This window comes from Sinocyclocheilus rhinocerous, unplaced genomic scaffold (genome assembly GCF_001515625.1).
Source record: "Sinocyclocheilus rhinocerous isolate Xijiao unplaced genomic scaffold, SAMN03320098_v1.1 scaffold3231, whole genome shotgun sequence".
In the NCBI taxonomy this organism is placed as follows: domain Eukaryota; kingdom Metazoa; phylum Chordata; class Actinopteri; order Cypriniformes; family Cyprinidae; genus Sinocyclocheilus; species Sinocyclocheilus rhinocerous.
The window spans coordinates 46101-71875 of NW_015662616.1; the positions used below are offsets into that span (position 1 = coordinate 46101).

The window sequence follows — 25775 nt, forward strand, 5'->3', positions numbered from 1 at the left end:
AAAGTTGAAATTACCTTTTTTAATTTTATTATTTTAAATTATTATTATTATTATTATTATTATTAAATAATAATATATGATTAAATGATTATTTTCTATACTGTGATGGAAATAAGCTTCCATAGTAACAGGCTTCCGTAAATAACTCTAAATAAATAATACATTATGTTAAAAGTCTTTATATTAACTGACTTTCTATTACTACAATACAGTGAATGACAACTGTCTGTGGTCTCCCAGTGTTTAGCATTACGTGATTCCTTTTCAACAAAACAAAGAACACACAAAACATCTTGCATTACATAAAGCACAGCACCTGCTAGTCAAAACCGTGTAAATGAAACTACTAGACAAATCTAATCTAGGCAAACGGAGACCACTTTGAAGCTAGCATGATAAAAGTCATTACATTTCAAATTTTTTGTGTAATTGTTGATGATATTTAATATTATTCGAAATGCAGAAAATAGTGATGAATGGGTAAAAGTGAACAGAAACAGGCTAAAGACAAGGGTGATGTTACAGTTATATTTAATCATTACAAATATGCCTAAACAGCTGTATGTATCGGAAACAATAGGTGCATATAAACTTTGATTATGTTAAAAAATACTACTTTCTATATTTCTACCATCTTCCCAAATAGTAAACATTTCAGCAGCAATGCTGGTCTTCCACTAATGCAAACGACAGTAAATAAGGCAGGGCTGTCAAAATGGCTGAAAAACTAAATTCGAATTTTGTACTTAAATATGATCAAAATTCGAATTATATTCGAATTTAATATGCATTATTTCAGTTAGGGTGAAGAAAAGCATTTGGCTTCTCTCCTGCAGCCACAAGAGGGCGCATCGAGCAAAATATTACTAATGCACGCTTATTCAAAGCATAAGATAACATGACTATCTGCGAAAAAAAGTGCATAATGTTTAAAATAATGGCAAATGGCAATGGTAATGGCAGTGGTATGGGGAAAAACCCGCCATAAAGTCTCGATATATGTTTTTTTCAAAGTTAAACTTGGAGATGCAGGTCACTGCAAGAGATTAGACTCGTTAAACAAAGAGACTTTATCTAGAGTTTAACCAACAAAGCCCGGGAGTTCATTGTCCCGGGAAATGCATTATGCATCTGAAGGCTTTTAGTACAGTTATCAAAGGATGTCTTGAGTATTGTGCCATTTACAGAAGAATGATGGGAGGAGGAGATGCTGAATTTAATGAAGCTGATTGCTGTTATATACATGAGTTTACACATATTAGGGCTGTCAAAATGGCTGAAAAACTAAATTCGAATTTTGTACTTAAATATGATCAAAATTCGAATTATATTCGAATTTAATATGCATTATTTCAGTTAGGGTGAAGAAAAGCATTTGGCTTCTCTCCTGCAGCCACAAGAGGGCGCATCGAGCAAAATATTACTAATGCACGCTTATTCAAAGCATAAGATAACATGACTATCTGTGAAAAAAGTGCGTAATGTTTAAAACCTAATTATAATTAAGTTGCTTAAACGACTATAAACAAAACAGCAGAATGTATGTATGCATAGTTTAATACAAAGGGCGGAAAGCCAATCACACAAAGATTATATTTTTCATTTAAAAACACGAGTTGCAGTGGGATGGGGAAAAAACCCTGCCAATAAGTCTCAAGATATGCTTTTTCAAAGTTGAACTTGCATTAATTTTACATGGCTTTCTAAACATGTGGCTCTTTTGTGCGAGACGCGAGTGCAACGCTGATAGATGTCCCTCTAGAAAATGCCTATAAACAAAACAGCAGAATGTATGTATGCATAGTTTAAAACAAAGGGCGGAAAGCCAATCACACAAAGATTATATTTTTCATTTAAAAACACCAGTTGCAGTGGGATGGGGAAAAAACCCTGCCAATAAGTCTCAAGATATGCTTTTTCAAAGTTGAACTTGCATTAATTTTACATGGCTTTCTAAACATGTGGCTCTTTTGTGCGAGACGCGAGTGCAACGCTGATAGATGTCCCTCTAGAAAATGCGTGGAATATGCGAAGTTTTGACGTAAACAAGATCTTCTCCGTATTGATGTTCTCTTTTCCTGCAATATTTGTAAATAACAACGCAGCAGCGCCGCATAGTGGCTTCAACTGGCTAGACTAACAAAAACATTAAAATGCAATGACACTTACATTGTCATCGCATCTCGTGCGCCACTGATAAGGCTGCCTCCTTAATGCACATTTAAAATTCAAATGCAACGTTTTTGCATTCGATTGTGGATGTTTATTTTAAATTCGACGAATATTCCAAATTCGAATTTTTTTTGACAGCCCTATAAGGCACTAGAGCTTCCAGACCAGCATCTGTTCCCTTGTCTCTCTCTCATCCTCATTTACACACTAGACTCTCAGAGAAGCGTGACAAGAAAAATCTAGACATTCAGATGCTTTCACTTCAGAGAACTAAAAGGAAAAGTGTTGTTTCTGACATCTGAAGGTTGAAAGTGAACAACTTCACAGAAAACACTCAAGATACCAGTCATTTTCTCATCATGCTCCTCCAAGAATCTTATTTTTTGCATGTTTAAAACCACTTTCAGCAAGTTCCTAACCATAACAGTGAGTTAAAGTCTCTTCATGCTTACACAGAAGCATTACAGCATTAATCCAGCTCTGCATTTAGTCTGGCGTTTGGTGGATACTGACTAAAAATGACCGTGTTTTTGATTATACAGATTCATGCGTATGTATTTGATTAGTATGTTAAGATCATGATTCTACACAGCATTTTTTTCTCTAACATAATGTGACAATTCTTTTTAGAATGAGGTAATGTGTTAATGTTTTCTCTCTGAGCGATGATAGCGAACACATTTCGACTCATCCTTATAAAAGCACACATCAGGAATGTACAGAAGCGGAGCTGGTTTAGCTCCAGACGTCCTGCGAGTAGCGTCCTTTAGTCATGAGTTTCTTGATGTAATCCACCGCCTGAGCGCGGCTCAGTCCTCCCAGCTCCTCTGCGATCTCGTAGAAGGCGTTCTGGACATCCCGCGCCATGTTTCGCGCGTCTCTGCGGGAGAAGAATGATGGGGAGCGTGCGTTAGAATGGTTTCAGGGACGCTCCGTCTCGTGTTGTGATGTTTACTCACCCGCAGATGTAGATGTGAGCGTTGTCTGTGTGAACCAGTCTCCAGACGGCCTCCTTGCTCTTCTTCAGCAGATGCTGTACGTACACCTGGAGATAATGCACATCAAGTCAGGAACGCAGAGAATGGGTAGTGTTTAATGTTGATTTAACATGTTCATTTTTGTGAAAAAGTATGATTAATGCACCCGTCCAGACCTGTATATCATCTTACACTGATGCAGCTGCGTATGAACATGATGCAGGACGACTGACTGTGTGATGGAGTCTATTAAAATGCAGTTACATGACTAAAATTCATGATATGAGGGCAAAAATGACCCTCTTATATTTATGTCATATGATATAGATTAGCAATATCACACCAGCAAGAGTGCTGTTTTCCCCAATATCTGCACAATTGCATATTGATTTTATATAATAGTTAAATAAACAAGACGTTAATATTGTCCTACATTTTAGACACAATATGGTCAATTTAGTCTGTTTTCGCTCAGTTTCATAGATGAAAATAGTTCCATTCAAAGTCACAGCAAAACTGTTGAGCATCAACTTGTAATCAGCGGTGTTTCATTACAAAATCATGAATGATTCAATGATTCAGTGACTCATTCATAAAGAGTCACTTGCTTTGTTTCCGAATGTGTTCGGAATCAGCGGTTTGAATGAATCGGCTGAATGAATGATTCATCGACTCACTCATTAAGACCGTTTTGCTGCGTCCCAATTTGCATACTATCCGTCCTAAATAGTATTCGAAATTAGAATTAGTATGTCCCAAATCGTAGTATGTTGAAATGAGTATTCCAAAGATACCCGGACGGTTTATTGCTTCCGGCAGAAATTCGAAGTGCAGATCCGTGCATACTCTAACGGCTAATATTGCCCACAACACATTGCGCGGTGGACGAGGATTCGATTAGAACTACAAACGCGCATGAAAATTGTAAAAAAAAAAAAAACTACAAACATGGCCGATATGCCATGTGATAAATAGTGATTGAGTGATAAATAATCAATATCTAACCTGTTGAAAAAATATTTATTGAATGTTATCCGCGTTACATTTCATCTGCAGCAACACTGTGAACTTTATAATGATACGTTTGGTCATTAACTTTTAAATGCATCACTATGCAAATACATGAGCAGAGTTCTCGGCATGATAGACCCGCGACTGGCAGATCAACGTGCCTCGTCACTTCTCTCCAATACGGTAGGAAATTAAATTAAATATGGATAATGTTAACTTTGACAAGATTATTGACAGGGCAGTTTAAATGGTGACAGGATGTACGTAACGTCCGTTAAAGACGCAGTTATGACGAAGTAGTATGTCCCAAAGTTTGCCTACTATTCTGCTACATACTCAAAACTATGTACTTTTTCTTCACAAAAAGAGTACATACTTTTAGGGCATAGTATAAAAAGGCGAATTGGGATGCAGCATGTGACTTGTCGCCACCTACTGCTGGATTTAGTTTCATATCTAGAGTATCTTTTCATTAAAAAAAAAATATTTCAATATTAATTTTTTAAACCCATTAATTTCCATTTAAAAGCCATTAATCTCATAGCATTATTTATATAATTCTGATTGCAGTGTAAAAGCATTCATACCGTCTGTGTAAATATACATAATTTATTAATTTATTATTATTTTTTAAGGCTACAATGTGACCATAACTTAAGCATCTGAAGTGGCACTTATGTTGAATCAAAACATTCTTTCTAAAGCTACTTTTTGTAATGTCTATTCAATATTTTTTTATTTAACACATCAATGGCTTTAAATAACCTTTTGAGGGTAATTGAGTTAATTAGATTAATTAAACATCATGTAATTAATTAGATTTAAAATTTTAATCGCTTGACAGCTTTTCTTTTTCCAGGCCTGTGGTTCATTCAGAGATTCATGAGTGCCATGCCTTTCACAGTTTTTGACTAAATATTCCTGTTAGATGGTACAGAGAGGCTGTGCTGATTACCTTTTTGGCTCTAAATTAGGAAAACTATTACCAAAGATATTTTAGGGAGAGATTTTTGATTGTGGGCCAAAGGGAACTAGACGTGTAGCCTAGCATGTGCGCTACCTTCTCTGCCTGGTCTCTGGAGAAAGCTACATTGAGCGCCGTCAGGACTCCAGTCTTCTCAAACTCCTCCAGTTCCTCTTGGTACAGGAAGTCCTCGTTCTTGTGACGGCAGCCATAGTACAACACTGTCTCTCCAACTTCCTTACCTACAAATGGAAAATCAAGATACTAATTGCACGACGGTTGGCTTGTTGAAACACTAGAGTGATACTGACCTCTGATAATGACTGGAATAATGGTGGGAGATATATAGATGAACATAAATGCAATTAGAAGCGATAGAGAATTCAATTCGTTACTTGCATGCTGCTCTGACAGTTTTCGATGCACCCAAAGTGCATGCAGAGAAAGCTGACCGTCACGCAGCACGAGTACTCAATCAATCTTTTTCATGGTTTAATGTGCTTAAAGGAATAGTTCACCCAAAAAATGTGAATTTGCTGAAAATGTACTCAACCTGCAGACCATCCAAGATGTAGTTGAGTTTGTTTCTTCATCAGATCTGGAGAAATGTAGCATTGCATCACTTGCTCACCAATGGATCCTCTGCAGTGAATGGGTGCCGTCAGAATGAGTCCAAACAACTAAATTAAGCAACAATAACGCTTCCTCCAGTCCATCTCCTGTTGTCTCTCACATCAAAATCCACCACATCAACGTTTTCGACCATTTCTGCTTGTAATTGATCTGTGCAGATTTCTCTCCTGATTCAGACAAGATGACTTTTTCACTGGAGGAGGTCTTATTATGGATAGAGGACTCAGATTTTAGTTGGAAGCAATGGTTTGAAGTTAAAAATGTCTTGATGGAGTTTGTTTCTTTTGGTTTCTCAAGACATTAACTGATGGACTGGAGTGCTGTGGATTACTTGTGGATTATTGTGATGTTTTTATCAGCTGTTTGGACTCTCATTCTGACGGCACCCATTCACTGCAGAGCATCCATTGCTGAGACACTGATGCAATGCTACATTTCTCCAAATCTGATGAAGAAACAAACTCAACTACATCTTGGATGGCCCGAGGGTGAGCACATTTTCAGCAAATTTTCATTTATGGTTGAACTATTCCTTTAAACAGTCAAATACACTTTTACAAGTTTTGGCAAAATGCCTGGTTTGGTGAATATTTGTGTTCACAAATAGTTCTATTGTATTAGTACTATTGCTTGTAATCAATTCTTAAAACTTTTCACTCATTATTCGGCTACTATTGTGAAGAATGTATAATTGTGACATTGTAATACAGCAAAAATAAGTATATCATTACATATATAATTATCATGAAATATAGTAAGATTGTGGTGAATGATGCAAATTATTTAGCATCACTTCTGCTTTTGCAGCTGTATTTTGGAATGATATTGCATAATTTGAAAATCAATTGTGATTGGTCAGTCTAATAATGAGCCTTTCCACTGTTATGTCGCCTCTAACATTCATACAGTGTATACATGCTTTACATTATATGCATCTGATTTATGCACATAGGAAGTAAATGGATCAGAACAAAAGTTCAATGCCATCAATTTGTTCTTTATTTTGAATACATTTACGGAACGGCTCAGTCTCCTCCTCGTGTGATTGTGATACTCATGAGATCCTGACAAGTGTTGAAACCGAGGAAGCACATAACAGCAGAAGTCCTACCTTGTTCTTTGAGCCAGCCGCGCTCCTGAACGAAGCCCATGAAGGGGGCGATGCCAGTGCCCGGGCCGACCATGATAACCGGGTTTGTGGACTTGAAGGGCAGGCGGAACTGAGACTTGCGGATGTACATGGGCACCGTGGCCTTGTGTCCGTTGTCCGTTGGCATCTTGCTCTTCAGCCAGTTAGTGGCGACTCCTTTGTTGACCCGGCCCGTCTTGGTCTCGTACTCCACCACTACAGCACAGATGTGGATGCTGTTGGGATGAACCTGTCACAGGCAGCAAACACCACTTATTTAATTTTAATGGTAAAGTGTGTAATACTCTAAATTGCAATGTGGCCTTGTGCATTTATTAAACTGCACAGAGATGTGATTTGATCATTTTTACCAGGGGTGTTCAGTCCATATAAGCATGCTAATGTGCTGCATACAGGGTTGCCAAGTCTGCAGTTTTCCCGCTGAATTGTGCTACTTTTATACTGTTGCTGCGGGTTGTTTTTTTAGTTTGCAGGTTGAAGTGAAACCACTCGCGCCCCCCCCAAATCATCTGAGAGAATGAGTTCAGGGACTCGATGAATATTAAAGGGATAGTTCACCCAAAAATGAACATTCTGTCAATAATTACTCCCTTTAACACTAACATAAATTCCCTTGCCATTTGAGGTGTAACACAAAGCTTATATAATTGACATTTACGTATGAATCCCCAACATTTAATTTTTTATTTGCCAAATGAAGATAATTTTCTGCAAATCTGAGCCAGTTACGGAGTGATTTGGATGAACGGATCCACAAATTTGCTGTAACTGCCAGATCTTGATTATTAAAAATCACATTGTATTTGATGCAAAATGAACTTGACTAAATCAAATGAAAAATAAAAAATAAAAATCGTATATTTTCATGTTTTCTCAAGCAAAGCAAATTTTGAAAGTCCACTGAAAACATTTCTTCTTACCTTTTTTTTGGCATAGACAAAGAATGTGAAGGTTCAGATTATTTGGCAACATGTTTGAGCAAACTAATCGAAGTGAACATTTATGAAAATTTTTATTGTTCCATATGTTTTCCCCGTACTTGGTTTACGGCTTAATATATATACTACCAGTCAAAAGTTTTAAAACTCAAATTTTACTTGATTTAATGTCTCAAATATAGACTGAGTCCACCAACATGCCTCAAACAGATTCATCCGTGCAAAAAGAGCAAAGTAATTTAATTACTTTTTTATTAATAAATCAAAGAGACGGGATGTTTAACAGAAGTCATGCACTCTCTGTATGGAGGAATCATCCCTGAAGCTCAACAAGTGAAATATAACTCACTAGTGAATTATCATCATTTGTAGAAAACAGATACCAACACTTTCCATCTTTAACACTAAAGTAAACTGTCTCTGACCTTTGAGGAGGATGCGATGGAGTAGTAGCGGGCCTGCAGTCGAGGCAGGAGCTCACACAGGTGATCGATGGGTGGCCGCAGAGACGGCAAATCCTCCAGAATAGCCAAAATATTCCTGCACGAGTCCAGCACCCAGCTCTGGTACAGCGCCTGAGAGACGAGAAAGACCGTGTCAGGAATACTGCCAGCTTTCACACTGCAGCAGAACTACAGTTTAACTCCCACCCTCCTCTGCCTCCAACAAGACATCCAATCGTGTCACGCTGCGTTGTTGTTCCACATCAAGTGTTTTAATAAAAATCTAACATTTAATGCGCTTAAGGTTGTGGCAGTTTTTCCCTGTGGTCTCAAAATAAAGCAATAAGCCCCAAGAAGCTGTGGTTTACAGTGAATTTATAATAGCTAAGGGGCGTTGCTGTTATAAATTCACTGTAAACCACGGCTTCAAGGGGCTTATTGCTTTTATAAAACGGTTATTCCATATACGTAGTAAGGTTTCACAAAATAAAACAGAGCAAATAAAGTGTAATGATATTAATAAAAACAGTATTCTTCCACCAAACAATGTAGTTCCTCAGAAACAGTTGTGGTTGCAACAAAGTGGTTGCTGAGCAACACACAGAAGTAAACAAAGGTGTATGTTTGTAGAGTAATTTACAACAGCTTCGAACTTGGCTCAACCAATCAGAATCAAGGACCGGAACTCTCCGCTTTATAAATCAATTATTTATCAAAGTTAGTAATTCTAATGTTGTGAAAACACTAGGCCTCAGTAACAGTATCACTAACACTATTAGTAAAAAATACTGCTATTGGTCTACTATTGTCATTATATCACAATATGATCGCTGAGTGTAGTTTATATTAATAAATGGCTTGAGTTTTGCAGTAGTGCGGGTGATCTTACTTTGCCCTCGGGCGAGGAGGAGGCCATCTTCCTCATGTTCTCCTGCTCTTTGGGCTCGGTGGCGTACTGTGCCAGTTCATAAAGCACGTTTGTGCGCGGAGGATTGGTGATGTCCAGATAGTGTGTCAGAGCGGTGCGGTACGTGCTGGGACAGGGGAACGGATGCTTCTTATTGGACTCCTCTGAAAGGAAACACACACACACACATATGCAGAGTTCTGGCATGAAACTCTAGATGGCGCAGTCCGATAGGTCAAACTCAATCTGACCTAATGACATCATTATCACACGGCTCAGCTGATTGGTTCTCTCCTGTATCGGTAGCCAATGAGCTCGCTGCTCAACATTCAAATATATGTCTAGTGCTTGCCGTAGCAGTGCAGCGTTCTTCAGAAACCCTTCACCTTCCCCAGCTCCACCTGTATAGATCTGCTACGAGGTGATCCATGTATGCTATATGGGGGTTATTTCATGTATGTTATATTTGCAGCAGCAGTATTTCTTACATGCTCACAGCAGCATGTTGTGGATGTATTGGCAGTAGCAAGTCTCTGTACTTGCTCTGCCGCAGCAGCAGCAGCAGCGTAGCAGATCTATTCCGCCAAGACCAAATACATTAACATTGTCATGTGCATTACCATGCCAATCCCTCCGAGAGTTGTCATGACAGAAATATATTTCAGCGACACAGCTTTAGTAAGCTGAGCGCTGAAGGGTTCGTGTCATACCGTCGAGGTTGTTGAGCGAGATGACCGTGTCGAGGTCCACACCGAGGACCTCACCGATCCTGCTGACTATGACGCTGTCATTGATGGGATACACAGCCACATGGTCTCCTGATTCATACCTGCACACACATTTGAACACTAGCAATTAGTAAGCCATTTAAAAGGAATTAAAACCGATGTATAAACAAGGCTTCATTTGAAAAATTATATTTTGTGTTCAATTTTTTGAATGCAGTTACTACAGTTCACACCAGTTATCAAGTGAATGGTCATCCTTATCCATCTTTTCAAAAATCAATAAAGATACCAAAGGTCCATTTAAATAGACCTTTTATGTTGTCATGACGGAAATATATTTCAGCGACACAGCTTTAGTAATCCTGACCACTGGCCAGACATGACTGAGCGCTGAAGGGTTCGTGTCATACCGTCGAGGTTGTTGAGCGAGATGACCGTGTCGAGGTCCACACCGAGGACCTCACCGATCCTGCTGACTATGACGCTGTCATTGATGGGATACACAGCCACATGGTCTCCTGATTCATACCTGCACACACATTTGAACACTAGCAATTAGTAAGCCATTTAAAAGGAATTAAAACCGATGTATAAACAAGGCTTCATTTGAAAAATTATATTTTGTGTTCAATTTTTTGAATGCAGTTACTACAGTTCACACCAGTTATCAAGTGAATGGTCATCCTTATCCATCTTTTCAAAAATCAATAAAGATACCAAAGGTCCATTTAAATAGACCTTTTATATTCTTTTATCCATTTATATTTTTGGTCACACTTTATTTTGGGGACCATTTCTCACTAATAACTAACTATTAACTATGACTTCTGCCTCAATAAACTCCTAAATACGGCATATTAATAGTTAGTAAGGTAGTTGTTTATTGGACTTCTATTGGACTACTGATTATTAACACCCATTCACTGCCATTATAAAGCTTGGAAGAGCCAGGACATTTTTTAATATAACTCCGATTGTATTCGTCTGAAAGAAGAAAGTCATATACTCCTAGGACGGCTTGTGGGTGGGTAATTTTCATTTTTGGGTGATCTATCCCTTTAAGTTTAGGTATGGTTAAATAGGGTTAAATGATCTAGAATACGTTCATGCAGAATAAGGCATTAATATGTGTTTTATAAGTAATAATAAACAGCCAATATGCTAGTAATATGCATGCTAATAAGCAACTAGTTAATAGTGAGAATTGGCTCGTACAATAAAGTGTTGCCATATTTTTTTTTATAATGCATTATTCACTGCCATTATAAAGCTTGGAAGAGCCAGGACATTTTTTAATATAACTCCGATTGTATTCGTCTGAAAGAAGAAAGTCATACACACCTAGGACGGCTTGAGGAGGAGTAATTTTCATTTTTGGGTGATCTATCCCTTTAAGTTTAGGTATGGTTAAATAGGGTTAAATGATCTAGAATACGTTCATGCAGAATAAGGCATTAATATGTGTTTTATAAGTAATAATAAACAGCCAATATGCTAGTAATATGCATGCCAATAAGCAACTAGTTAATAGTGAGAATTGGCTCGTACAATAAAGTGTTGCCATATTTTTTTTTATAATGCATTATAAAGGTTCTTTGATTGTCTTATATTAAACATTGCAATGATTCATGTCTATGTCTATATCTTATGTATTATAAATTCTTGGCAACCGACACATAACATGTCTGTTGTTAAAACATATAGTAATGTCATTCATGGTTACACATTTAAAGGGACGCTCTAAACCGCTTTAGATGTTAAAGGGACCGTTCTCCCAAAATTGGAAATTCTGGGAAGCAGAAACTGTTCGGTTACCCACATTCTTCAAAATACCTTCACCTGAAAACTAATAAAGAAAAAAGAAACTCATACAGGTCTGAAACAACATGATGGTGAGTAAATGATGACAGGATATTTATTTTGGGGTGAACTGTCTCTTTAAGCGTAACTGGGAACGCTAGATGGCGCTAAGCCATCTAAACACAATGGTGCAAGAAAGTTTGATCCCAAATTTTGAACTGAATTGATTTTGAATAAAAATGAAATTGAAACTTGAATTTTTTTTTTTTACATTTTTGGAAATTTTTATAGAATCAAGCATTCACAAGACTACACATTATTAAAGGCTATTTTGTTTGTAAGGTTATTGGTTGTTATCGGATCATTTTCGATTACAATGTTTCCCTCTTGCACCTGATATAAAACGTAGCACTGGAACATGCAGGGAGGAGTAAAAATATGTGGAAAAGCTGCAATCTTACTGTAATCAAATTTGAATATTTGAAATAATATTTTCATTTCAAATGATGCATTCAGTTATGAATTACACAAAATATAGCCTATATTTTAAATGCAAAATGGTGAAATTAAAACAAAACAAAAAAAGAATGTTGGCATCACTGGATATTACTATTGGCTGTTTAACTTTTTTAAGTGCAAAACAGGGTAACACTTTATTTTATAGCAATAACAATAAATTATGCATAATTACATGCAACTAACCCTAACCATACGGCAAGTACATGTAGTTAATTATTTTTTCTCTGTACTTAAATATATAATAATATAAAATAAAGTCTAACCTAATACAGGTGTAAATAGTAATATATTGATGAGCATTGTTAGACTGCTGAGAGCGATCAGAAAATAAACACAGAGAGCAGTGCATGATGGAGTTCAGCAGAGCAGCATCATGAATATCAATATTTGGTGATTTCTGATTATTGGGGGGAAGTGTGTCTGCTGGTTACGGCCCTGATATACTGTATGTGACCTGATTTTGGAGCCTGTGATGTCCAGCTCCAGGTGCATCAGGTGTCTGTCCCCGGCCTTATTGAGCTTGCGGTTCACAGAGACCGGAGCCAGGAAAGGGTTCTTCGAATCGAAAGGCCTGCGAGAACAGACAATGAATTACAGACAGTAAACCATGAAGTCTCAAGCAGGGCCAGAGCAAAAATACCACCACAAGTGAAAAAACTGACCTCAAATATTTATCAATGTGGTTGCAAAAACTGCATTTTTTTTGCAAATATTTTATCTGTTATCTAACATTTGACAGTATTGTATTTAATAATACTATATAATCATATCATAATAATCATATCTACAATACAGATTAGCAGCTTTACAGTCAACTATGGAAAGTGAACTATGGATTCTGCATTAAACCGTGACATTATTCAGCTCAAGTAAGTGTGGTGTTTATTCAGTTCAGATTCGGCTGCACAATGAATCATATTTTTAATTGTGATCACGATTTCTGCTTCTCTCAAATTAATAAGCATAATCCTCTGTGATATTTGCCCAAGGGTTATTTATCCATTTAATTGAATTTGGCATTTGCTTTATCTTGCATTGTAATAAGCCTCCACATGGTTGCGGTTGCCAGATGTCAAGAGTTTAAGTCTGTTACATGTTCCCTGGACTTTTATGTTGAAGTGTTTCCTGTGCTTTGTTTGTAGTCTGTTTGTTTATTGGTTACTCTTGATTAGTCTCCCCAGCTGTGTCTTTGTCAGTCACTGTTTCCTGTAATGCTTTCTTGTGCTTTCCATGTTCTAGTTTTATGCTTTTATGCTGGTTTCTGCCTGCACATTACAAAGTCCCCCATTCTGAGCTTTTCTCTTAAATCAACACACTATACATGTACAGTACTTGTCAAAAGTCTCTTCTGCTCGCCAAGGCTGCATTTATGTGCTCAAAAATACAGAAAAAAAACAGTAATATTATGAAATATTATTACAATTTTAAATAACTGTTTTCTATGCGAATATCTATTAAAATGTAATTTATTTCTGTGATCAAAGCTGAACTGTCAGCATCATTACTCCAGTCTTCAGAAATCATTTGCTGATTTGCTGCTCAATTATTATTGGTGCTCAGTTATTAATAACGGCTCTTATTATCAAACTTAAATACAGTTTAATAATTGTTTAATATTTTGTGAAAACTCTTTGATTAATAGAAACTTCAAAAGAACAGCATTTATTTGAAATATAATCTTTTGTAACATTATAAATGTTTTTACTGTAACCTTGAGCAATTTAATGCATATTTGCTGAATAAAAGCATTCATTTCTATTAAAAACACGCACGCACGCACTCACTCACTCACTCACTCACTCACTCACACACACACATCTGACTGGTAGCATATCATGGTTTCTGCATGAATATTGAGCAGCACAACTGTTTTCAACATTGATAATAATCAGAAATGTTTCTTGAGCAGCAAAGCAGCATATTAGAATGATTTCTGAAGATCATGTGACACTGAAGACTGGAGCAATGATGCTGAAAATACAGCTTTGATCACGGCAATAAATTACAGTTTAATAGATATTCATATAGAAAACAGCAGTTTTAAACTGTAATAATATTTCACAGTATTAATGTTTTTACTGTATTTTGGATCAAATAAATGCAGGCTTGATTAGCAGAAGAGACTTTATTAAAAACATTTAAAAATCATAATGTTCCCAAACTTTTGATAAGTATATTGTATATTCACCGTCTCAGATGTAAGTAATTTAATTTTATATTTAACAGCCATAACTTAAGAACACACATTTATTCCCTCATAAAAGTCAAACATGCCTCTAAAAAAAATCCATTCCTAAGCGCAAATATTGTCCCTTAATAAGAATGTTTCCAAACTGCATCACAGCCTATATTATATGCAGATAAAGTATCTTAAACTAATATTATGTCTGCGTCCGATCAAATTAAGGGTAGCGGAGGTGTTTATTCTGTCGTCACGGTTACGTGAGAGCGTGATTTGTAAATGTGGGAGGGGCTTGAGATGAAGCTGCTGTCGTCTGATGGTGCGTCATGTCGGATAGATCGTATTTACCAGTTGAACGCACATGAACGCCACCACAAAGTCGTTATTACGAGTGCGAAACTTTCGAGTTGGGGGCGTGTCAGTGAGAAAACATGTCGGATGCAATGGATGCAGCGTCTGTATTGACGGTAAATTTGTTGAAATTAATACAATTATTTTTTTTGTTGTCATGTACAATAAAACTATATATGCTACATATACAAAATATTTCATTATTGTATAATTACCATAGAATATATAATGATTCAGTTTACATCACCTTCATAAATTGAATAAAAACAGAAAAAAGCAAAAACACGATGATGCACATTCTTAATTCATCATTTTGTAGATGTAGAGTTAAAGTGCCCCTATTATGGGTAATGAAAGGTTCATATTTTGGTTTTGGGAGTCCCCAACAACAGGTTGACATGTGTGCAAGGTCAAAAAACACTTTCATTGTCTTATAATATGCATTTATTTTTACTTTACTTGCTCAACGACTCCCAGACGATTCGCTCAACGATTCATTTTTCCAAACCCCTCCTTTTTGTTGTCATGTACAATAAAACTATATATGCTACATATACAAAATATTTCATTATTGTATAATTACCATAGAATATATAATGATTCAGTTTACATCACCTTCATAAATTGAATAAAAACAGAAAAAAGCAAAAACACGATGATGCACATTCTTAATTCATCATTTTGTAGATGTAGAGTTAAAGTGCCCCTATTATGGGTAATGAAAGGTTCATATTTTGGTTTTGGGAGTCCCCAACAACAGGTTGACATGTGTGCAAGGTCAAAAAACACTTTCATTGTCTTATAATATGCATTTATTTTTACTTTACTTGCTCAACGACTCCCAGACGATTCGCTCAACGATTCATTTTTCCAAACCCCTCCTTTTCGTGACGCTAATTGGTCTCATTTTAATGTCATCATGAGCCTATAACGCCTGATAAAGCAGCGTTTGTGAGCGCAGTGCTGCTTTGTGTACAGCATTACCGGGGAAACCGTATTTTTACCGCTCTAAAAGCGGCATCTAGTGGCAAAGAATGAATTTGCATTTTCATTCAGACCAACGCAAAAAGACCAACAAGTGCGCGGACAATATGCTAATGTTTCATGTTGACGTCAACATGAAACGGCTTGGGATTCGTTTTAAAAAACGACTCGTTTCAATGATTCAGAGTCGACTCTTTCTTATGAGAGACAATAACTTTATACACGGTGTGCTTTCAGATTTAAAACTTTTCATTCACTTAGAGCTGTGTTACACACTGCATGAAAGCTAATTTTATTAAAAAAAAAAAAAAAGAAGAAAAGTTAAATCGCCATCTTGTTCCGACCTAAGTGACTTGAACGCACCCGACGTCGTAATTACGACTTGTCAACTCGTAAACACGAACTTCCCAGGAGGACTTGAAAGCACCATGAGAAAGTGAATGAAGTGCTTTACTCACGGCTTCTGGTTCTCGAAGCTCTTGAGGCGTCCCACCTCTCCAGTGTAGATCTTATTCATGTTCAGATCGCTGTGTACCTTCAGCTCATACTGACGGATGCTGAGAGACACAGAGAGTGTGTGAGAGACAACAAACCCAATGTGTTCAGCCGCTACACACAACCTAGAGTTTCCTGACAACCTCTTCTTCAGTTAGTCTGCGCAACACTGGGTTTCGGTCTGAAAAGGCCTGTAAGTGGTGTTAATGAGCGGAGAAGGGCAGGTTGTCAGGTCAGGTCACTCTGACCCACTAACAAAGGAGGAAGGAGGAACAAACGCTGCTGAAGAGATCATTGAGCATTCAGACCTGGATTCTTCACCCGTCGCTTCGACTCCAAAGTGTTCACACACAGCCGGCCAGAACTGCTCTCGCCACGACACGAAATCCTCCTCGAGGCTGACGGAGAAACGATCACAAAACATCATTACATTACCAACAGTTCTGGTTATCAAGAATCGATTCCACACAGTCCCACAAGCAAACAACAACGGCTCTCATTCACTCTGAACAAGTGCATACACACACACACACACACAGACACAGACACAGACACTCACACAGACACAGACACTCACACACACACACACACACACACAGACACACTCACACACACACACACAGACACACTCACACACACAGATCATGTGAAAAACTCAACAGGCGTATCTTTCTATATCATATCGAGATCACAATGACATTTATATTGATAACAATGAAACAGCAGAAATAAACATGACAGCAGCCAGGCAGTGCATAAGTCTGCATGTTCAACCCGTCAAAATAAAAGCTCAGTGTAACTTGAAGAAATTATGACAAATATATTATATACTAAATGTACTTTTCAAAGTAATACTAATGATTTTAAGGAAAAACAAGACTTTTTTTTATCCCCGTTTTAATTTATACAGTTATGCTGTGCAGCATCTTATTTGACAAAAAATAAAACTGCAACATTTTGTTGTAAATTATGCTTTCATTTCACTACATTTTAAAAGATCGATTAAAGCTTTATTAATTCATTTCATTAGACACAATGTTTGATTATAAATTAGTATTAAATCATAAAACACAGAATCCAGAATAATTAATAAAATGTTAAACACAGAATTAAGCAAAAAATAAAACGTACTCTGTTGAGCTTACAGGCGAGTGGAAAGTATTTCCTTCCGCATTAAATGTAAATGAGTGTTGTGATAAATGTCAATATCGAATGTTATGCCATATTTTAGGCCTTATCACCCAGCCCTACTTTCTAGTTTGAACGTTTGGTTTCTAATGAATTATCCCTTGAATTTCAATGGTTTTATGCACTTGGCAGTCTATAATTCACTTCAGGGAACTAGATCATAGTCAGACACATTATAATCAGACGGAAGTGTTTAAAAGCGTCACTCACTTTCCATCATCGTCTCCCATTCCCAGGTCAAAGATCCGCTGGGCTCCCAGCTCAGCCAGTCTCTTGTCCACATACTTTCCCATGGCGTTGTAGTGCTCGTATGTCTTATTTCCCAGTGCAAACACCTTAAAAATACGTTTTAGAAATTATATATACAAATAGATAAATATTAATTGTTCTATATCTATACCTTATATTTACATTACATTCACCTGGTATTAAGATCACAAGTGGTCAGCGCTAAATACAAGTGTAAACATGGTCCAAGACTTTCTGAACTGAAACCATATACAGAACTAATCAGAAACACACGTGATTACACTTGTAATGCAAACGACCAGGGTTATCATAGTTAATTAAAACCAAACTAAACTAAACTAAACACTTATTTTATTTTTGTGATTGGCTAAGAAAACATTCTGAAAATTTTAATTTGCTTTAATTTACTGTACTAAAATAACTAAAAGTAAAACTGAAATAAAAATGATTAAAAACACACACAGACACACAGACACACACACACAGACACACACACACACACACACACTCAATCACACACACACACACACACACACACACACACACAGTGTATATATATATACACCCACACAAAAAAAAGTGTCTTTACTGTTTAACCTTTTGATCTTTTGCTCAAAATATAAAAAAAACTCATTGAAAATAAACAATTGCAAACACAACACAATTTTAACAAAAATAAATAAATATATATATCAGATGTGTATCAGTATAATAATGCATCCATGCATTCGGTTTTAAAGGGACAGCGGCCTAATTTAGTTGCTGCTGTCTGTGTCATTAATGTTAATCAAGCACAAAAGAAAGAGAGAAAATCACTCACTACTCTTGACTGAATCACTTTAGTAGCCCTAATTAGGATTAATCTAAATTTCATTTATATAAATAAATATGTCTGCTTGAAAGAATGAAGCATGCTGTAAGTAAGTTGTTATAAAGAATGCATATTATGCAATGCATGTTATGTTTTATTCAGGAATATATAATGAGTTTGGAAATTATGCTTAATAAATGCATTACTCTGTAACTAAACCCATTACTGAATCTAGTGATTTAGATTTAGTCGACTAAAATCGTATGACATTCGACTAAAAGACGATCTAAAACCCTTCAGATGACTAAAATATGACTCAAACTAAATGGCATTTTCATCAAAGACTATGACTAAACCTAAATCAAAATTAACACTGAATATGAGGTACCACAAAGGTCAGACTCTCTTAGTCATTCATCACATTGAGTAAGACCAATGAACAGCTGTGATGTGCGGCAAAAGGTTGTTGAGCTTCACAAAATGGGAAGTGGCTGCAAGAAAATAGCAAAAACACTGAAAATGCCCATTTTCACCATCAAGGCAATAATTAAGAATTTCCAGTCGAGTGTTATGAATCAGCCTGGAAGAGGACGTGTGTCTATTTTGTGCCAACACACTGTCAGATGGTTCGAGAGGCCAAAAAAGTCTCCAAGAATCACAGCTGGAGAATTGCAGAAGTTAGTTGGGTCTTGGGGTCAGAAAGTCTCCAAAACTACAATCCATCGTGGAAGGGTTTCAAGAAAAAAGCCTCTAATCTCATCCAAAAACAAACTCAAGCGTCTTCGGTTTGCCAGACACTACTGGAACTCCAAATGGGATGGGGTTCTATGGTCAGACGAAACCAAAACAGAGCTTTTTTGCCAATAAACACCAGAGGTGGGTCTTATGGAAAGTCATATGGAAAAGTACCTCATGCACACAGTTAAATATGGTGGTGAGTCTTTAATGTATTGGGGCTGTTTTTCTGCTAGAGGACCTGGACATGGGATACAACGCACCATGGACTCTACCAAATATCAACAGATATTAAACGAACACCTGATTGCCTCTGATAGATATCTTATAATGGGTCGTGGTTGCATCTTCCAGCAGGACAACGATTCCAAGCATACGTCAAAATCAACACAAAAATGCTTCACTGACCACAAAATCCCACAAAAAATGTGGGGTGAACTGAAGAGGAGAGTCCACCAGCGCGGACCTCAAAATCTGAAGGATCTGGAGTGATTCTGTATGAAGGAATGGCCTCAGATCCCTCGCCATGTATTCTCCAACCTCATCAGCCATTATAGGAGAAGACTCAGTGCTGTTATCTTGGCAAAGGGAGGCAGCACAAAGTATTGACTAAAAGGGTGCCGATAATTGTGGCACACATATTAAATATATGTGCAAAGATATTTGTTTTTTGATAAAACGGTGTTGTGTTTGCAATTGTTTGTTTTCAATGGGAGTTTTTTTGTTCATATTTTGAGCAGTATTAGTGGAGGGCACTGTATATTGTGTGTGTTTTTGCCATTTTTATGAATTAGGTTAAGTCCTGTCCAGCAGAAAATAAAGATTTACTGAGATACATTTAAAATCAAGACATATGGACTACTGTTTCAGCAATATGGTGTTATATTTACTTTTTATTTTTTGTAGCTTGACAGAGCAAACACTGTTGTTATGAAAAGAGCTACAGGAAGATTCTTCGAAAATTCAGCATGTGTGTTAGAAATGATCTGAAGGTGAGTAAATAATGAAAGAATTTAAATTTTGGGTGCACTATTCCTTTAAATCCACTTATGCAGCAGTTACTCAGTCATATCTGTAGTAGTTAGCACTTCTTCTAAACCTGTGGGCTCAGTGTTCCTTAAACCAGCTATTCTGTTGAGTCTCTGAACTTTGCACAATGTCAGTATAGTATACGTTGAGAAAGCTGTCGGAGACTTTGGCTTGTAGAAGTATGACACAGCATTCCCCAGATTCACTTCTGCTCTGCTGCACTGTGTCATGGGTCCTGTTTGCTCACACATGCATGTGTCAGAAAGTACCTAATGTATTAGAAACTAGTGGTCGACCGATATATCGCCAAGGCCGATATATCGGCCGATATTTGGCATTTTTTAAATATCGGCATCTGCCGAAAAGTTTTTCCTGTTTGGCCGATGCGTTTGAGGCGGGTCTTTTATTTTGATGGCGCTGAGAACGGCAGCGTCTGAGCACACAGTGCTCACATTCTCCCTCTTGTTCGCTGTCGTCGTTAACAGTTCTGTCCACGGACAGAAGTCTGTCTAATAATAGAACGGTTAAACAAAGGTATTATAAAAACAAAACAAGTTAAACAAAAAAGCATTATAACGATTGCTTTTATATTATTAGTAATATAAAAGCAAACATTATAATACTGTCTCGTTTGCCGTCAGCATTCAGCAAATATGCATTTAAATAATTTGAACAAATCTTTGAATGTCTATTAATGAACATTTAATTTCACAAACTTATTCGAGTCTAGTTGAGATCTTGTGAAGTGTGCATTTGTATTCTGCATGATCGCGTATGCTCTGCGTGACGGTCGGTCTGTGCGAATTGAATGCGGACAGGAGGAGAGTTATTATGCTGCGCTTTATCCATTTGACTCGATTATAAAAAATCCTCGATTGCATTTTGCCCGTGTCGAGTAATCGGCAAAATATCGGAAGTGGACGAGAATCCATGAAAATCATTATTAGACTGTCTTCCAAGGCTGCGCGATATAATTTAAAAATCATAAAAAAGCATAGTGCTATTGTGAATTCACAAACGCTACGATTCAATTAAATAAATACATGCAATGCCGGTTATATGCCCTTGAATTATATACATGCGTGGGTCTCAGAGCGGCTCCGTTCACAGTAAATGCTGCTCCACACAAACTGTTACCATTTACATGTGTGGAGCATCTCAAACTCCATCTCTGCATATTGCTGTGAGTTTGGGTTTATTATAACGTTCATCTGGGAACGCAACGTGCGCCATTTCATCAGATTTGTAAAGTAAATCTCTAAACCTACGCAAACACAGGAGAATACATCAATATCTTTCTCAATATGCTAAATGTTCATCGCGACTTCAAAATAAATGCTCAAACCCTCACTCTGAGTTTACACATTTTGATGTCCACATCTTCAAGAAATTACAGTGGCTGCAGCATTTCTGTCGTAAAGAAATGGCCAAATATTAAAGATTAAGTGGACAGTTGAATGAAATGGTAAGTTAGTCTCACTACTTTTAGTGAATATGATTGTGTGTTGAGAGTCTCATCTGCGGCGATGCGTGTTGCATTAGCGCTGTCATATCTGACTATGACATGTCATATAGCCTATAACACGCTCTCACACATTTATTATTTTAACATTTTGGGAGGAGTAAAATTTACATGTGTGGTTTCAACAACCAGATGCATTTACACTCGTCCAGTTTCATCTGGAATGCATCCCAGACCACCTTCTGAAGTGGTTTGAGCGATCGGATTTAAAATGATCTCGAAAGTGTTTCGAAGGGCATTTACACCTGGTCTTTTCACGATCGGATAGCTATCCAAACAGAGAAAACTCATGAAGTGACCAGGTGTAAACAGGCCCTTACGCACCCTCAGGCCATCCAAGATGTAGATGAGTTCGTTTCTTCATCAGATTTGTAGAAATGTAGCATTGCATCAGTGTCTCAGCAATGGATGCTCTGCAGTGAATGGGTGCCGTCAGAATGAGAGTCCAAACAGCTGATAAAAACATCACAATAATCCACAAGTAATCCACAGTACTCCAGTCCATCAGTTAACATCTGGAGAAGACAAAAGCTGCGTGTTTGTAAGAAACAAATCCATAATTCGAATGTTTTCAACTTCAAACCATTGCTTCCGGCTAAAACACAGGTCCACAATACATAACGCTTCCTCCAGTGAAAAAGAAAGCAACATTATGGATTATGGACTCGCTTTTTAGCCAAAAGGAACAGTTTGAAGTTAAAACATCTCAATGATGGATTTGTTTCAGCTTTTGTCTTCTCCAGATGTTAACTGATGGACTGGAGTGGTGTGGATTACTTGTGGATTATTGTGATGTTTTTATCAGCTGTTTGGACTAGAGCCCGACCGATATGGGTTTTTTTAGGGCCGATGCCGATACCGATATTAGGGAGTAAAAAATGCCGATAACGCTATATCGGCCGATATTCTTTATGTGTATATTACAGTACAGTGCCAGTCAAAAGTTTGGACACTTTCCCATTCGTGTGTCCAAACTTTTGACTGGTACTATATATAGAATGCAGTATATACATAAACAGAATATATATACACATAAAAGTTTTTGCAATGATCACTCAAATGTGGTGATCAAACGCCTATAATGACGTGACAAAGATATGTAATGGAGGCAGGGTATTTGACAATTTAACAATACACTTTATTATTCAAAATGCGTCTGACATCAGTGCACTGAAAAGTAAAGTTGAAGTTTATTCAACTTTATTTCAATTCAATTCCATTCAACTTTATTCCGTTGAAGTTTATTTCACTTCGGAGCATTCATTCACGGTTTTGCACTACGCCACTGTCTTCACCCGCAGACGAAACTTACTAGAGTGACATTATATACCTCAGTAAATAAATACTATTTAAATTCACGTCTCGCGCATTTCAGTGCCCTTTGAATGTAACATGTACATTCCCTTCTAACTGGAATCATGGCAGAGTATCCTGTGAAGTCGACTTCGCAGGGCACTTACGGTCGAATAGAACAAACGCCTGAAGTGATAAGAGAAACATAGAAAATGTAAAGAGCGGGGGGTCGCGAGGACCAGGATTAAGAACCACTGCTTAAAAAGCATTGCCTCTCACCAACGTAGCGCTAACACCATTCAACAGACTCAAGCCACAAATTAGTTAGCAATTTACCGTTAAGACAACGCTTGGCTCGGAGCCGTGAAGACACCGCTTGAATGCTGCTGCCTGAACAAGAGACCTCCTTACTGAAGTGAAAGGGTTGGCTGGTGTCTTGCGAACACGGCGGCGGATCTTCGGAAGACCCTTCGCGCATCGGTAGCCCCCTGGGATCGCCAGATCGGTTGGCGCCCGGCCGCTACTTTAACCGCCCTTAACTTCCGGACTCCGGGTACTATCGATGTGGGGGTGGTCTCATTCGAAAGGGGGCCTCGAGACGTACACTCGATTCAGCATTCGAGAGGGTTCCTCAAGCTGAAGTGATCCCCCAAATTTGGTGCGGATTCGCCACGCCGTTACGGAGATATGGCTGTTCAAATTTTCAATGGTATTCCATACACTTAAGCTGTAAAGCGTTTCATCCAGATCGCCAGTAGCAAAAATGGAGCACACTCTGCTGGACAAACTATGTAATTACATCATTTACAAGCATTTTACCTGCGTTTTATGTTCTGTAAAAAAAAATGTTCATATCGGTGGCATATCGGCGACATACGCCGATACGATATATCTGCGACAGGCTTATATCGGCCGATAAAATCGACAAAACGATATATCGGTCGGGCTCTAGTTTGGACTCTCATTCTGACGGCACCCATTCACTGCAAAGGATCCATTGGTGAGCAAGTGATGCAATGCTACATTTCTCCAAATCTGATGAAGAAACAAACTCATCTACATCTTGGATGGCCTCAGGGTGAGCACATTTTCAGCAATTTTTTACCAAAAACCAAACCGATACCCTTAGAAAAATCGTGTATTTGCTGTGATGAGGAACTCACTGTATATTTAACTCCAGTGAAGTCAGCATCGCCCTCCTGTAACCAGTCATAGAAGTCCTGAGAGTTATCAGTCGGGTCACCCTCTCCATATGTGGCCATGCAGAAGATTGCCAGAGAGTTCTCAATCTCAGGCAGACGGGAGAGCTCACTCTGCAAATAAAAGTCTGTGTAAACGAACACAAATGGAGAGGAATAAAGAGCCAATTCTCATCCCATCATATGTATCACCATATCATATTCCTCTGGGTCCGCTGACATTCCCTTCATGCCGTAGCGATGAGCATCTTTTGAAAGTCTGTTGGAAAACTCTTCAGCCGTGCCCGTCTGTGAGCCGTAAAACACCACGATGTTCTTACCCTAGAGGGAAATAATATCATAAAGTCATTATGTACTCAAATGACTATTCCACAAGATTCAGTCAGTTAATATGGCATTCAGCCAAAGAAAACATAACCACTTCTGTAACACAGTTAGCACTTCATTGACTTAAAGTGTAAAAACAACCCTATCTTGACTTATTTTGAGAAACTAAAACAGGCGTTCAAGTCTGTTTCAGTTAAAAAAAATTTTCAGCAAATTCAGTTTCAAAATTTTACCATTTGACTGCCTAAAAAAAGATGTTTAATGGCCAGTTTCATCTTATCATTTTAACATATCAACCTCTACTGGAGAAGAGAAGGGTAAACATTTCTTACCGTTTTCTTCATTTTGTCAATAAAACTGGTTTCCCTGGTTGTTTGAGCACTACAAAACACAGATTACCACAGGTCACACATCATAATGGATTACAAATAACTACACTATAAATGATCATGTAAACAAATATAGACAAAAAATAGTGAAACTAAAACTGGCATGAAATCAGTGTGAAACTCAAATCACCTATCTGGACTATTTCAGTCTCTAATCAAAGAAATTAGTGAGAAATTTGTGACCCTGGAGCACAAAAGCAGTCTTAAGTCGCTGGGGTATATTTGTAGCAATAGCCAAAAATACATTGTATGGGTCAAAATTGATTTTTTTTTTATGACAAAAATCATTAGGATATTAAGTAAAGATCATGTTCCATGAAGATATTTTGTAAATTTCCTACCGTAAATATATCAAAACTTAATTTTTGATTAGTAATATGCATTGCTAAGAACTTCATTTGAACAACTTTAAAGATGATTTTCTCAATATTTTGATTTTTTTGCACCCTCAGATTCCAGATTTTCAAATAGTTGTATCTCAGCCAAATATTGTCCTATCCTAACAAACCATACATCAATGGAAAGCTTATTTATTCATGTATAAATAATGTATGTATAAATCTCATAAACCTTATGACTGGTTTTGTGGTCCAGGGTCCCATTTGTGACATGTTCTTCATGTTGCCCAGCCATGCAGGGAAAACATGGATTCATTAAAGCAAAAAAATAAAATTAAAAAACATACAAAATAAGAAGAAATTCTAGTTATTTTTGCTTAAATTGTTATGCTGATAATTTCAATTTGTAACGACACATTTGCCCCAGCTGAAATCTGATTG

General features: G+C 37.4%; 1 protein-coding gene across 1 annotated transcript in view; it reads right to left on the reverse strand.

The window, feature by feature from the left end:
* Positions 1 to 2253: 2253 nt before the first annotated feature.
* The window catches only part of LOC107728227 (NADPH--cytochrome P450 reductase-like), a 34269-nt gene continuing 10747 nt past the window's right edge, over positions 2254 to 25775 (reverse strand). The window contains exons 3-16 of the mRNA XM_016538326.1: positions 24940 to 24988; positions 24473 to 24601; positions 24245 to 24394; positions 17653 to 17777; positions 16563 to 16652; positions 16218 to 16316; positions 12697 to 12813; positions 10334 to 10452; positions 9178 to 9359; positions 8271 to 8420; positions 6869 to 7136; positions 5221 to 5366; positions 3132 to 3217; positions 2254 to 3052 (exon numbers count right to left, since the gene is read on the reverse strand). Of these exons, the coding sequence (XP_016393812.1) occupies positions 2908 to 3052; positions 3132 to 3217; positions 5221 to 5366; positions 6869 to 7136; positions 8271 to 8420; positions 9178 to 9359; positions 10334 to 10452; positions 12697 to 12813; positions 16218 to 16316; positions 16563 to 16652; positions 17653 to 17777; positions 24245 to 24394; positions 24473 to 24601; positions 24940 to 24988 (1855 nt within the window). The 3' untranslated portion in view covers positions 2254 to 2907. The remainder of the gene's footprint in view (positions 3053 to 3131; positions 3218 to 5220; positions 5367 to 6868; positions 7137 to 8270; positions 8421 to 9177; positions 9360 to 10333; positions 10453 to 12696; positions 12814 to 16217; positions 16317 to 16562; positions 16653 to 17652; positions 17778 to 24244; positions 24395 to 24472; positions 24602 to 24939; positions 24989 to 25775) is intronic.